Source organism: Rhinolophus sinicus, chromosome 8 (assembly GCF_057876585.1).
Source record: "Rhinolophus sinicus isolate RSI-liver-muscle chromosome 8, RSI-T2T, whole genome shotgun sequence".
Classification (NCBI taxonomy): Eukaryota; Metazoa; Chordata; class Mammalia; order Chiroptera; family Rhinolophidae; genus Rhinolophus; species Rhinolophus sinicus.
In genome coordinates this window covers 36,364,257-36,380,374 of record NC_142508.1, presented here as the reverse complement: position 1 = coordinate 36,380,374, position 16,118 = coordinate 36,364,257, and the positions used below count along the sequence as shown (strand labels likewise).

The 16,118-nt window shown below is 39.8% G+C and overlaps 1 protein-coding gene, 1 non-coding gene and 1 pseudogene across 2 annotated transcripts in view; 1 reads left to right on the top strand and 2 right to left on the bottom strand.

The window, feature by feature from the left end:
- LOC148757525 (uncharacterized) overlaps positions 1-15,942 on the bottom strand; it is a 30,056-nt gene extending 14,114 nt beyond the window's left edge. The window contains exons 1-3 of the mRNA XM_088800515.1: positions 15,822-15,942; positions 10,102-10,298; positions 170-296 (exon numbers count right to left, since the gene is read on the bottom strand). Of these exons, the coding sequence (XP_088656641.1) occupies positions 170-296; positions 10,102-10,155 (181 nt within the window). The 5' untranslated portion in view covers positions 10,156-10,298; positions 15,822-15,942. The remainder of the gene's footprint in view (positions 1-169; positions 297-10,101; positions 10,299-15,821) is intronic.
- LOC148757526 (dnaJ homolog subfamily B member 4 pseudogene) lies at positions 3,406-8,447 on the bottom strand (annotated as a pseudogene).
- LOC148757527 (U6 spliceosomal RNA) lies at positions 7,092-7,195 on the top strand. The gene has a single exon (XR_016022300.1). It is a non-coding gene; the product is annotated as a U6 spliceosomal RNA (small nuclear RNA).
- Positions 15,943-16,118: the final 176 nt, after the last annotated feature.

Below are 16,118 nucleotides of genomic sequence, written 5' to 3'. Positions count from 1 at the left end.
GCAGTGAGACCACCATCCTCTCTCCAGGTTCATAGAAACATAAAGATTCTACCATCTATAAATCCTAATTTTAAAGACATTAAAAACTTCAGAGGACCTATAAATTCTAGTAATTAAGGATAAAAAGGCTGAGAGTTCACCAAGAGATATATAAGAAATATATCCTTACCAACTGACACGAGGTTGCTATAATTTTCCAACATTACATTCCAGTATAAGTTCTTCTGAGCAGCATCCAGTAGCTGCCACTCCCCCGAAGTGAAGTCCACAAACACATCCTTAAATGACAATGTTACCTGTAACAGCATATTCTTGTTTCAGGTGATTTTTCATTCAATGACATGGAAAAAATGCATATGAATTTATTATGATCATTTTCACAATATATTGTATATCCAAAAGGTTTAGTAAATTTAAGTTTACCTTACATCTTAAAGAAGTAACTTAAAGCTCATTAAAAATATCATGCCACTGGTACTGGCATAAAGACAGACTCATAGATCAACGGAACACAATAGAGAACCCAGAAATAAATCAATGCCTATATGGTCATTTCATCTATGACATAAAAAGCAAAAATTTACATCGGGGTGAAGACAGTCTATTCAATAAATGGTGCTTGGGAAATTGGATACATACAAAAAAAAAAAAAAGAAAGAAAGAAAGAAAAAGAAACTGGACCACCTTCTTAAGCCATATACAAAAATAAACTCCAAATGGATTAAAGACTTATGTGTAAGACCTGAAACCATAAAACTCCTAAAAGAAAATATGGGAAAGAAACCCTCAGACATTATTCTTAGTAATATTTTTACTGATGTATCTCCCTGGGCAAGGGAAACAAAAGAAAAAATAAACAAATGGGACTACATCAAACTGAAAAGTTTTTTCACAGCAAAGGAAACCATCAATAAAACAAAAAGACATCATACTAAGTGGGAGAAGATATTTGCCAATGATACATCTGATCCAAAATTTATAAAGAATCCATACTGTTTAAAAACCAAGACGGCACAGTAGGTAAATGCTGTGTTTACCTTCTCTCACAACCACATCAAAATTACAACTAATCTACAAAACACCATTATTGAGAATCGCCTAAAATCAAGCTGAACTGAAGCTTTTCAACTAAGGACATGCAGAAGAAGTCACCTCCAGACTGGTAGGAAGGTCAGAGACGCAGAACGAGCTGGTCCCACACCCGTGTGTAACCGTTAAAGATCAGGAGGGCTACTTCACCTGTGTGTGTGTGGGGGGTCCCTCCCCATCCCCTTGAAGGGCAAGAGATCTCAGCCCCACTCCAGCCCAGGGTTCCAGTGCTGGGGAGAGAAGCCCCCATAATTTCTGGTTGTGAAAACCAGCGGAGATTGTGACGGAGTGAGACAGTGTGGTTGCACTCACAGGCGCTCCTTTTAAAGGGACTGTGCACAGACTTATCCACCAACGGAATCACTTGCTCTGAGCTCCAGCGCTGGGGCAGCAGCTAGAAAGCCAGCAGGGACAAATGGTAGGGAATAGAGTTGTCTGGCTTGGAACAGGGTGGGAGAGGCAGCTGTCTCCTGGACGGGGGAGCTGGCAGAGGCCACTGTTTCTTTTTTGAGCCCTCCCTCTTCACAGTGCACAATCAAAGGCGGCCGCCATTCACTCTCCACACCCTGGCGACTTGAGACCTGGCCCCATCCAACTTTCGGGCACACCCAGGCTCCTTCCAGGGGCTTTTGCATGCAGACCACCTGCCTTGGCTCAGCTTCAGACTTTCTTAGGGTCTCTCAAAGGTTCCCGGAACCCAGACAAGCAGCATCTGGCTTAAGCGTGTCCTGTACCTGTGGCTGAGCAGCCCTAAGCTGGCATAAACAGCAGCCCGATCTTGGTTCGTGGCTTGGCCTCTCAAGGTCCTTCCAAGCACAGCACCGGTGGCAGACATCTGCGGATTTCTTTCTGGCTCCCACTGGGTGGCCCACGGTGGGGCACAGGCTGTGGCTGAAGTAGACTGTAGGGACAGAGTCCCACAGAACAGTTTCCAGGCTCTCGGCCTCATGTGGAGGGGTGCTGGCTCAGGTGGTGGATGGCCGTTGGCTGTGACTGGTTGGCTACTGGCTGTAGCTGGTTGGCCAACTGGCTGCTGATGTAACTGCTGTGACTACACTGGTTGGTTGGTTGGTTGGCAGGCAGAGAAAGTGGACGGTGGATATTGTATATCGTGTGGCTACTACTTCCTGTGTGTGTCTTGCCCGGCCGCCAGAGACACTGGAGTGCAAGAAGACCCCTTGTTGGGGTACTGGCAGATGTTTGCTTCCTGTGTCTCCAACCCAGCCACCAGCATGAATATAGAGGTATGACTCCCCCATCTATGGCTCTGTGGGTGTTCCTTTTTGGCCTCACCATATCCTGCGTTCTTATGTGTGGAGTGGGAGCTGAGACCCCGCATGAGTCCCTGCATGACAAAGACCTACAGCAGATCCCCTCCAATGCAGTCCTAGGGCTGGTGCCCCCAATGACCAGCATCAAAACGAGCTGGAGCTGTAGGGTAAGCCCCATGCACAACAACTGTAGTCAAGGGCAGTCCTCACAACCAGTGAGCCCGAGTGTCAGTCACTCCCACTCTGGTGCAATTATTAACCAAGGCTCAACTAAAGGGGAGGGTACACACAACCCATACAGGGACACACCTGGAGTGCGTGACTCAGGTGACCAGAAAAACTGTGCCACTGAATCTCACAGCACACCTACTAAATAAGGCCACTCTACTAAGACCAGAAGACATAGCAACCCTACCTAATACATAGAAACAAACACAGGGAGGCAGCCAAAATGGGGAGACAAAGAAATATGTCCCAAAGAAAAGAACAGAACAAAGCTCCAGAAAAAGAACTAAGTGAAATGGAAACAAGCAATCTATCAGATGCAGAGTTCCAAACATTGGTTATAAAAATGCTCAATGATCTCAGAGAACTTCAACAGAGAGATAGGAAGCATGAAAATGGAGATGAAAACCATAAAAAAAGAACCAGTCAGAAACTAAGGATACAATAATGAAAATGAAGAATACATGAAGCAGAGGATCCAACCAGTGATGTAGAAGATAAGGTAGCAGAAAACACCCACCAAACAGAACAGCAAAAAGAAAAAAGAATCCAAAAAATTGAGGAGAGTTTAAGGAGCCTCCGGGACAATATCAAGCGTACCAACATTCGCATTATAGGGGTACCAGAAGGAGAAGAGAGAGAGCAAGGAAAGAAGAGAGAGCAAGGAACTGAAAACCTATTTGAAGAAATAGTGACAGAAAACTTCCCTAACCTGGTGAAGGAAATGGATATACAAGCCCAGAAAGTAGAGTCCCAAACACGATAAACCCAGAGGCCTACACTAAGACACATCATAATTAAAATGCCAAAGGCTAAATACAAAGAGATAATCTTTTTTTTTTTCCTCTAAAAACACATTTATTATTAAACAAACTATTTTAAACTAGTGGACAATAAAATGTGCATATAATTTATTAAGTCCAAGATATATAGTCAACTTGCATAAAATTACATATGGCATTTTAAAAACAGCCTATTTCTAAAATATCAGTAATTCAGGCAATTGGGATTTCCACAGGAGATAAATTGCCATTAATTTCATTTTTATGAAGAAAAGGTCTGCCTTAAGAACATTACAACTACGTTATTAAGAAATGCTACAGCATATTTTAAAAATCAAAATGGTGAAACATATGCATTAGGATAGTCTTTCATTGGTACCAGCCCTATAGCAGCATTTCAGATGGTGGTTTAAATCTAGTTAATCACATTTTCAGATGACTTAGGTTTTTATTTTCTAGAAATACATATCACATGTATAGTTTAGTTAAGAATTAAAATTTTCATTATAAATGAAAACCTACCGTTACTGACAATGTAAAGATATAAGAAATAAAGTACTTGGATAGTCTAGTACTTTATTAGAAATATATCTACTAACTCCACAAAAACAAATTTTAAATACTGAAAATTTCTGATTTGGGAGAAATGAAATAAAATAGAGTGAATGGTTTTCTCTTCATCTCTAACTATAAAAATCCCTTTTGCCTATTAATTTGACCCGTCTCTGTTCATGCAATTTAATGAACCCTCAAAATAATTTACACATCTTTATACAGAATTCACATCTACATCAGTAAATTGCCAGTCTTTTTATATTTTCAGTGCCTTATCAAAATATTTGATAACAAAGTTTTTTATTCTATGAGGCAGGAAGATGTTTCCTAAGTACTTCTTTGGATGATGAGGATATAGAATCTGGGAAGGACACCTCAAATTCTATTAGAAGGTCACCACGTTGGTCAGGATTTTTTGGAAACGGCAGCCCATATCCAATAATTCTTCTTCTCATTCCAGGTTTCACAATATCATTTACTGCCATAGGTATGGTTCTTCCATCCATTGTTGGCACATTAACTGAGCAGCCACACAATGCCTCTCGTAAACTAATTTTAGCAGTATAAATTATATTTGATCCGTCTCTTTTAAATTTGGGGTGATCTTTATCTTTAATGATAAAAACGATGTCTGCTGGAATACTAGTTGGTGTTTCATCTCCTTCCCTTGGAAAAGTAATTTTGGTGCCTTCTTTCCATCCTTTTTTAATCTCAATGGTGAGAATTTTGTCCTCAGATCTGTAACTCCTTCCATCAGGGTTTAACCTTTTTCGAGAAATCTTCATCCATTTGGTACAACCACTATATATTTCTTCAAGTGATACTCTCAATTCATGAATAACTGGAGGATCTTGTTTGAGGCGGGACGGCCCCACAGAATTCCTGTCTCTTGGATATCCATTCACGCTGAATCCAAAGGCACTAAAAGGATCTCCATCTACTTCCATTTCTTCAGAATCTCTACCACCAGCCATCCGTCTTCCAAAGAAAATTTCAAAGGGGTTAGAGCCTCCAAAAAATGCTGCAAAAGTGGCATGAGGATCGCCATGAAAGGTGTACCGAAAGGTACCTCCTTGTACATCAGTACCTCCTGCTCCTCCTTTCAACCCCAATACCCGAGGGGAACAGCCGTACAGCCTCCACTCAAGAACGCGCGGAGAGAAGGCAAAAGAGATAATCTTAAAAGCAGCAAGAGAAAAGCAGTTAGTTACCTACAAGGGAGCCCCCATAAGACTGGCAGCAGACTTCTCAACAGAAACTTTACAGGCAAGAAGGGAGTGGCAGGAAATATTCCAAGTGATGAAAGGCAACAACATACAACCAAGACTGCTCTACCCAGCAAAGCTGTCATTTAGAATTGAAGGACAGATAAGGAGCTTCCCAGACAAGAAAAAGCTGAAAAAGTTCATCACCACCAAACCAGTATTACAAGGACTCTTAGAGGAACTTCTTTAAGATGGGAGGGGGTTAAGGATGGGTGAAAGGGGAAGGGATTAAGAAGTACAAATTGGGGCGGCCCGGTGGCTCAAGCTCCGTGCTCCTAACTCCGAAGGCTGCCAGTTCGATTCCCACATGGGCCAGTGGGCTCTCAACCACAAGGTTGCCAGTTCAATTCCTCAAGTCCCGCAAGGGATGGTGTGCTCCGCCCTGTGCAACTAAGATTGAACACGGCACCTTGAGCTGAGCTGCCTCCCGGATGGCTCAGTTGGTTGGAGCCGGGCTCTCAACCACAAGGTTGCCAGTTCGATTCCTCGACTCCCGCAAGGGATGGTGGGCAGCGCCCTCTGCAACTAAAATTGAACATGGCACCTTGAGCTGAGCTGCCACGCGTCCTCTCAACCACAAGGTTGCCGGTTTCGACTCACGCAAGGGATGGTGGGCTGTGCCCCCTGCAACTAGCAATGGCAACTGGACCTGGAGCTGAGCTGAGCCCCCCACAACTAAGACTGAAAGGACAACAACTTGAAGCTGAATGGCACCCTCCACAACTAAGATTGAAAGGACAACAACTTGACTTGGAAAAAAGTCCTAGAAGTACACACTGTTCCCCAATAAAGTCCTGTTCCCCTTCCCCAATAAAATCTTTAAAAAGAAAAAATGAAGTGCAAATTGGTTGTTATACAGTAGTCATGGGGATGTAAGGTATAGCATAAGGAATATAGTCAATAATATTCTAATAATTAGATACGGTGCCAGATAGGTATTAGATCTATGAGGGTGATAGATGGGAATGGGGCTGGGAGCAGGGTGAAAAGGTGAAGGCACTAGAAATACAAATTAGTTGTTAATACAGTATGGGAAATACAATCAACAATGTTGTAAAGATCATGTAAGGTGCCAGATGGGCACTCAACTTCTCAGGGGATTAGTTCATAGACTAATGCGCTATACACTAGATGCCTGACCAATGAGCTATACACCTGAAGGTGAAGTAGAATAATACTGACTGTCAGCTATAACTAAATATGTAGGTGTATATAGTCACAAGATGTGGAGTACAACGTAGGGAAGATGGTCGATGGTATTGTAACAGCTATAAAGTTGTCAGAGGGGCAGTAGCTTGGGGGGTGGGTTATCACTTTATGAGGGGCTTAAATGTCTAACTATTACGTTGCTTTGTACACCTGACATTAATTTAACAAAATGGAAAACAAAAAAAGAACCCATACAACTCAAATCCAAAAAACCCCAAACAATTCAATTAAAAAATGGGCAGAGGACCTGAATAGACATTTCTCCAAAGAGGACATACAGATGGCGAATAAACATATGAAAAAATGCTCAATGTCACTAATCATCAGAGAAATGCAAATAAAAACCACAATGAGATACCACCTCACTCCTATTAGGTTAGAATGACCATCATCAATAAGTCAACAAACTACAAGTGAAGGAGAGGATGTGGAGAAAAGGGAACCCTCGTGCACTATTGGTGGCATAAATCGGTGCAGCCACTATGGAAAACAGTATGGAGGTCCCTCAAAAAATTAAAAATAGAGCTACCTTATGACCAATAATCCCACTTCTGGGTATTTATTCAAAGAAATCCAAAACACTAATTTGAAAAAAATATATCCACCCCTATGTTTACTGCAGCACTATTCACAATGGCCAAGATATGGAAACAACCAAAATGCCCATCAATAGATGAATAGATAAAGAAATTGTGGTGCTCGCTTCAGTAGCACATATACTAAAATTGGAACGATGCAGAGATTACCATGGCCCCTGTGCAAGGATGACGTGCAAATTCACTAAGCGTTCCCTATTTTTTCAACAATGCACTATACACCTGAAGCTGAAGTAGAATAACACTGAATGTCAATTATAATTATATATACGTGTATACCGGGGGTGCCAAAAAAAAGTATACATGTGGACACTTTGGTCAACGTTGCTCAAGCAGTAGTTCTCCATAATCAGAAGTCTGGATGCTGATGGGAACCACTTTGAGCACCTCTTGTAATTGCATAAGTCAAATGTGACTTGTATGCATCTTTTGTTATCACTATATATTGAGTATTACAATTTTAATAGTTTTCTTTTCTTAAAATGTGATTACATTTTTTTGGCACCCTCTGTATACAGTCATGGGACGTGGAGTACAGCATAGGGAAGATTGTCAATAATATTTTAACAGCTATATATGATGTCAGAGGGGTAATAGATTGGGTGGGGTTATCACTTTGTGCGGGGTATAAATGTCTAACTATTACATTGCTTTGTACATCTGAAACTAATTTAAAAAAAGAAAAGAAATTGTGGTACATTTATACAATGGAGTATTACTCCACCATAAAAAAAGAATGAAATCTTACCATTTGCAACAACATGGATGGACCTAGAGGATATTATGCTAAATGAAATAAGTGAGACTGAGAAAGACAAATACCATATGATCTCACGTATATGTAGAATGTAAAGAACAGTATAAATGAACAAACAAAACAAATAGACTCATAGATACAGAGAAAAAAACTGATGGTTGCTAGATGGGAAAATGTTGGGGGGATGGGTAAGAAAAGATTAGGAAGTACAAATTGGTAGTCACAAAATAGTCATGAAGATAAAAAGCACAGCATAGGTAATATAGTCAATAATGTTGTAAGAACTATGTGTGGTGCCAGATGGGTACTAGATTTATAGGGGGGATCACTTCATAAGTTATATAAATGCCTAACCACTGCACTGTGTACCTGAAACTAATATAAAATAATACTGAATGTTAACTGTAAATATATATATGTATACGTACATATATGTATATAGTCACAGACCATAAAGTACAGCATAGGGAATATAGTGAATGGTATTGGAATAGCCATGCACGATGTCAGAGGAGAGGTAGACTAGTTGGCGTTATCCCTTTGTGAGGGGTATAAATGTCTAATCATTATGTTGTTCTGGGCACCCGAAACTAATAAATAAATACATAAATAAATAAAATCAACTTCCTCTAAACAAAACAGAACAACAGAAAAAATCATGCCATTTAAAAATCAACCAGTGTAACTCACCATACTGACAGAATAAAAGATAAAAAATTGTATCATCATGACAGTGTATACATGAAAAGCATGTAATACAGGTGTGTATGCATGTCAAAACTGTTGAATGGTACATAAATATTTGTACATTTAGTTGTATATAAATTTTATACTAAATAAAAGTACTATAATATAAGCAAATATTAAACCCTAGTTAACAATATACATGCTGGAGTATTCAGGGGGCTATGTACTCATGTTTGTAACTTACTTTGAAATGCATCAAAAAATAAGAAAGAAAGAAAAACACAAAGGACCCAAAGCAACACTGCAGTCTGGAGAAGTGCCAACAAGAAGTGTTAGCAAGAAGAGTGACGAGCTGCTAGAGTGGTCCAAGTGACAGATGATGATGGCTTTGACTAGGGCAGTGATGTAGCAAAAAGTGATTTGAGGTCTACTTTGGAAACAGAACCAATAGGATTTGCCCTGGGATGATGGGATGCATAAAGATCGACAAAAGTGTGAAAAGTGGAGATATGCCCAGTAGTTTCTGTATTGTCTGTGGCTGCTTTTGTGCTACAACGGCAGAACTGAATAGTTGCAACAGAGACTGTCTAGCCCACAAAGGCTAAAATACTCACTATCTTGCCCTTTATAGAAGTTTGCTGATCCCTCATCTAAGAAACCGGGAAAGGCTATTAACTGAAACAGGAAAACTGAGGAAGGAACAGATTTGATGTGAGATCAGGAGCTTGGTTTGGGAAATGGTTAGTTGGATACATGTGTAGAGATGTACCTTTGTCAAGTCAAGGAGGCAAAGAGATATAGGAGCTGATGCTCAGGGAAGAGTCCAGGCTAGAGATATAAAGAAGACATCAGCATCTGAGTGTTTAAACCTTCACACTAGATGAGACCACTAAGGAAGTGAGTACAGACAAAAAGGATGCAAGGAATGAGCCCTGAGTCACTCCAAGAATTAACATTACAGGATGAGAGATAAGATAAAACTTACAAAAAGAAACTGAACCCTAGAAAAAGTGGCCGATAAGGCAGAAATCAGGAGAGCATGGCATTCTACCCACCCATTTACAACAGTATATCAAAGGAAGAAGGAAGTATCAACTATGTCAGACGCTGCTAAAAGGTCAAGTAAAAACTCATCGTGAAATTTAACAACACAGAGTCATTGGTGATCCTTATAAAAAGCACTTTTGGAGGAAGGGTGGGAGCAAAAGCAACTAGAATGGGTTCAAGAAAGAAAGGCAGGAGGAATTGGTGATACTGAGTTTGAGCAACACTTTCGATTTTTGATGAAGACCCATAAAATTACTTCTTGATGCCGAAGTGCCAGAAAACATTTATTGACTGCAAGGAATTGTCAGTTTTCTCTTAAAGAAAAATGTATTTCATAAAAATCCCTGTTCATCTTTTGATTATGGCTGCCATCAGCACCAGAGGAAAAGTGGCAACTCAGCTTTGGACTCTATAGATTATACCACCACGTTTTAACATTAGGCACTTTGAATGAGCCATGATGTGCATTTACATCCATCCTCCAACTGGGCTGCAGTCTTAACCGTCTATCATCTCTTCTGTGCATTTTTCCCACCAGACTTTTATCTGCACATAGTACTACTTTTCATTGTGTGAATTATTAGAAATCTCTTCAAATCCTTTGGAAAAACAGCTCACCTTAAATTTGGTCATTTTCAGCTGTTCTTGGGAAGTTGCCAGTGACTCCAACATCTGCTCAATGACTTTTCCAGCTCTGCTCTGAATCTTGGTTAAAAGTTCTCTGGTCGAGAGAACCACTAGAACACGACACTCTTTGTCCTGGAACCTCTACCTCTTCATGTCATGGGACCTGTCTTTTCCCTGAAAGTCAATACCTGTGGATTTAAGGGGAATATTCACTTTACATGACATATCAACTGCAGGCTTTTATTGCAGAGACCTTATCGTCACATGAAATTTTAAGCTGAGCCCTCTGGTGACTCTGCTCAGGCTGCTGGGGATAAATATAACCTGGAGTTTGATACCTCAAGTGTTTTGTTTAATCCAAAGGCTCTGGAAATGCAATGTCCAAGGTTGAGATGCTCTCAATAATCACATATATCCTGAGCATACACTTGTATTGACAACTTTCCTAGGTACTAGGAAGTTAAATAAAAAGTTGAGTCTTTGACTATATATTAAAATTGGTAACTTCAAAAGTATGGTCTAGTGGGAAACAGAATAACTGGAAGAAACTGAGTTTTGAGAACACTGCCAGAGAAGGAAATTACAGGCAAATATCTCACATACACTGATAATACTACACAAAAGGATAATATATTGGAACCAGGTTTATGAGCACTAGCTTACCTGTGTCTCCAGACTTGGCACCGTCTTAAATAAACCTTTTCTTTCTTTGCTGGAAACACACACACACACACACACACACTGGGGGTGCCAAAAAAATGTATACAAGTGAACACTTTGGTCAGCGTTGCTCAGGCAGTAGTTTGCCATAATCAGAAGTGCCGGGATGCTGGGCCGGCCCGGTGGCTCAGGCGGTTAGAGCTCCATGCTCCTAACTCCGAAGGCTACGGGTTCAAGTCTCACATGGGCCAGTGGGCTCTCAACCACAAGGTTGCCGGTTCAACTCCCCCAAGGGATGGTGGGCTGTGTCCCCTGCAACTAGCAACAGCAACTGGACCTGGAGCTGAGCTGCGCCATCCACAACTAAGACTGAAAGGACAACAACTTGAAGCTGAACAGCACCCTCCACAACTAAGATTAAAAGGACAACTTGACTTGGAAAAAAGTCCTGGACGTACACACTGCTCCCCAATAAAGTCCTGTTACCCTTCCCCAATAAAATCTTTTTTAAAAAAAAGAAGTGCCGGGACGCTGATGGTAACCACTTTGAACACCTCTTGTAATTGCAGAAGTCAAACATGACTTGTATGCATCTTTTGTTATCAGTATATATTGAGTATTAAAATTTTAATAGTTTTTTTCCTTTCTTAAAATGTGTATACATTTTTTTGGCACCCTCTGTATATATAAAATCCAGAAATATAGAGAAAAGCTAATTAAGGATGTCATCACTGGTTTCATCCCAGGAGTACAAAGTTGACTTAAAATCCTAAAGTCAATAAATATAATTCAACACAATAATTAAATAAGAGAAATTAAAATACTGAAAAACATTTGAGAAAATTCAACTTACATGGGTGACTAAAACAACAAAATCTTAGCAAGGTAGGACAAAAAGGGAACTTTATTAATACCAAAAAAAAAAAGTATCTGTCAAAAAATCCTACATGAAACATCAAACTTAAGGGTAATACACTGAAAAAATTTCCCAACTGTGATCAAGAAAAAAAGGATGCCTACAATCAATATTTCCATTCTACGTTACAGTGTACTGTCCAGGCCAGGAAAAAGCAAGGAAAAGAAACAGTGTCAGATAGAAAAAAATTAAACACAGCTGCCATAATTTGCTTGTGTTATGTTTAGAAACGAAAATCCCAAAAGACTTCAGCTATGTTAATAAAACTAACAAAAAGTTTTACAATATGGCTAGATACAAAGTCAATACATTAAAGATTACTGTTTATATAGTAAGAATAAGCAATTAAAAATAAAATTACTTTAAAAAAATCAACTATCTTTTTAAAAGTGTGAAAAATAAGCCACAGAATATAAGAACATATTTACAACATGTATTACCAGTCATGGCTCATGTAAAAAACAAAACAAAACAAAGAAAAACAAAGAACTGAAAAATCAATGTGTTTCAGATGGGCAGAGATCAATAAAAATGGGCAAAAGATTTGAAGAGGAATCATAAAAAAAGTTTCTAATGTCCAGGAAACATAATAAAAGGGGCTCAGTCCTACTGATAATCAGGGAAATGTAAATTAAAACTACAATGACCAACTACTTTTGTTTTAGGCCTAAGTCCTATTAGATAAGCCAAAACAAAAGATCTGACAATGCCAAGGGACAGAGAAGATTTAAAGCAAGGACAGCTTCCACACATTGCTGACAGGGGTGCAAATTAGAAGAACTCCTTAGCAAAAACATGGCATTAGCTAGTAATGTTGATTTTTTATGACCTAGCAACACGACTCTTAAGTAAACATCCTAGAAAAACTTAGACAGTTGTAAACCAGAATATGTATATAAGAATGTTCACAGCAGCAGTTTATAAGAGTCAAAAGTGAAGAACAGTTCAATGTCCATCAACAATAAAATGGAAAAAAATAGTGCCATATTCATAATAAGTGAACTAAATAATAATGAAGAAACTAAAACTACATGTAATAACACAGATGAAGCTCTTAAACATAATGGTGAAGGAAGAAGGCAAGATACAAGAAACTACAGCATGTAACTGTAAAAAATAAGAAATAGAAAAATAATGAAAATGAAATATTAGGTTGGTGCAAAAGTAATTGCGGTTTAAAAGGTTAAAAATAACTGCAAAAACCGCAATTACTTGTGCACCAACTTAACAGAAAACATTTAAAAGTGCAAAAAGCCCTATAGCAATATATAGAACAACTACCACTTATCGAGTAGCTACTGTGAAACCCACTGTTCTAGAATTCACTTAATGTTCACAACTCTCAGAGTCACTATGAATTCAGTTTACACAAATGGGAAACTGGACACTCAGAGAGTTTAGGCAACTTTCCCAATATCCCAGCTAGTGGTATAATTGAAATAAAAACCAAGATCTAACCCTAAAATCCATAGTTTTTCCACTAAAATCACTTGAAGATTTTGTGATGGCTTTCCTTAAAACTCTGGGGGTGGGGGGGAATTGAAAACTATTCATAATAATGAAAGTCAGTAATGGGCCCAGATAGGTATTTTAATTGCTTTTCTTCACACCAAAATTTAAAATAAAAGTTTAAAAGGCAAAAGGAAGCATTTTTTAAAAGCAATGAAAGTGTAATCACTAAAGACAACATAAATATCCAGAACCTACATAAAACCAGAAAATTTTCTAAGGAGCTGGAGATAGGGACCAATTTGTATTAAGATAAAAGTAGATTATTCTGCCAAATTTATGCTTTTAATGTGATACCAGTCAAAATTCCATACGTTCACTTGATAGAATACTAAAAGTGTCTTTTGAGCTTTAAAAAAGTATTTTCAAAAGAATTAATAATACAGACATGTATGTATAAGCTCAAGTGATAAAAACTTATTCAATTAATAACTTTTTAAAAAGCATAAATAAGAAGCGTACCCAAATTTGAACAATTGTGGTCTCTAGGTAGTATTATTTTGGGGAAACTGGCTGTTTTCTCACTACCTGTGTCACGATCAACTAGAAAGGACTATCAACGTAAGAAACATCCAATCCTGTAGAGAATTTTGAGTTTATTTGAGCCAAACTGACAACAGTTCCCAGAAAGAAGAATCTCATAAAACTGAGAAAATGCTCTGAAGAATGGCAGTTTTGCAGCTTATTTTATACATTAGAACCAAAGAAGGAGACATAATGGGGGTTACATAAAATCCATTGGTGGTAGATTAAGGGGGCTGGAGAAAGCAAAGCGGGGAAATCTCTGGGGTTGAATAAAAAGTAAAATGGAGAGACACATACTTCTTTTATATGGGTGGGTACAGGATAGTTAATAATTGACATTCATAGCACACAGAGATGGTATGTGGAGGCAAGATAACAATGAGGGGCTCTGTGTCTCATGCTCTGGTGTGGAGGCTATGCCTTGAGGGGTTCAGAAAAAGGGATTAATGACAGTCCTTAGAAGCAAAAAGACAATAGACAGTCTTACTTAAGGTAAAGATTGACTTTTGTCCAAAAAGCTACAGGCCCAGGATGACTACCCCTCATGACCTCCTTTTAGTTAGGAATTTTTATGTTCAGACCATCCAGTGTGGTTAATTCTGGTCTCTGAGCTTGTAGGGCCCACCATGCTTGCCTCCCCTAAGCTTGTCAGGTTTAGTACATGACCCCTTTTTCATCCAAAGGAAATACTCAAGTGAAAGGGACAAAGGGCAAAAGCCACACCTTTCACAACACATATTACTGCATATTAATTCAATATAATCTCTTCTGAAAAGGGGTTCCCCGAACCTAATTCCAACATGTTTAGGCTTTCTCACACCAAGCAATTCTCAGCCACCATCAAGGTATTCGAGAATTCAACTCAATTCTGGCACTACCTGGAGAGAATTGGATTCCATAGTAAAGGGTTCAGCCCCCCAAGACCACACCCTCCACTTCAGATGCTAAGGTTCCCACAATCCCCTCCTGAGGTTCAATTAATTTTCTGAACTGCCACAAAGAACTCAAAAAAACCAGTTTACTGACTAGATTTGCAATTTATTGCAAAAGATATTAAAGGATATAAACAATAGCGAGATGATGAGACACATAAGTTGAGATCCTGAACAAAGGAGCTTCTGTCCATACGGAGCTTGGGGCCCAGCATGGTGGCAGAGTGGATGTGTTCTGGTTGCCTAACATGAAAGCTCTAAGAGAAAAGGGGCCATGAGCTATCCCTTTGTATTTTTATGTAGGTCTCATTACATAGTTATAATTGATTTATTCACTGGCCATTGGCAACTGTTTCAACCTCAAGCCCCTCTCCTATTCCCAGATGTGGGTATGGGGTGGAAGGACTGAAAATTCAAACCCCCTAATCACAAGGTTGGTTCCCCAGGCAACCAGCCTCCACCTTAGGGTGGGGTCCAAAAGTCACCTCATTAACATAACAAAAGACATTATTATCACTTTCAACACTTAAGACTTAATTCCAAGGGCGTGAGAAGCTGTGAGCCAAGAACTGTAGGTCAAGATCAAATAGCTTATAAATCACAATATTGCGACTTCAAAGTATTTTCATTTTTCATAGTAAAAATGAGAGGATGACTTGAGGTCCAAGGAGAATTGAAAACAGGGTTTCAGTAGAAGATTGGCTATAATGGACGGCACTATGTCAGCTGAGAGAAATGTAACTCCAAAAAGCATGTCCATTATCCAAAGTTGTGGACTCAAATTACAGAACCCACCCCCCAATCCGTGACCCCTACCCCCACCCATCAAGACCTCCAACAATTCACTTAACTTCTCATTCCAATGCAGGACCCGGACAAGCTACTCAATCACAAACACAAATGAGCATGTCCTACCACTCACGCCCACAATATCTCATTCTGAACCATGCATGTCACGCCATTCACGGACCCACCACGCTGAAGTTATCACCACCCCCACACAACCACCAAAAGTTCCCAAGAAGTAATCCCTATCTCCCACAGGTCCATACCCCACACAGACCCCCAAAACTCAGCCACTCCTACGACACCGCTACTCACAGCCACGCCTCCCCTCCGGTAACTAGTAACAATCAGATCCCCCAGACCACCGCCCAAAACCCACAGACCTCCTTCATCAATTATGGATGCCACCAACTTCCCCGAGCACTTTCTTAAGCTCCGCACAACTACAGATTCCTCAGCGCGCCACGGGAGGTTTAAAATAATTCCACATACCACTTCCGCTTCCGGTCCCCACACTTTGCCCTCCGGGCTCACTCAGGGGCGGTGGATGAAAAGGGCCGCTTCCTTCCACGGACTGGATTCTGTGCAGTTGAAACTTGGTGTGTAATATGGCGGCCCCCACTCAGCGGTTTCAAAACTGGAGTAACCATCTTGAAAGAGGTGCCGTACAGAGATGAACA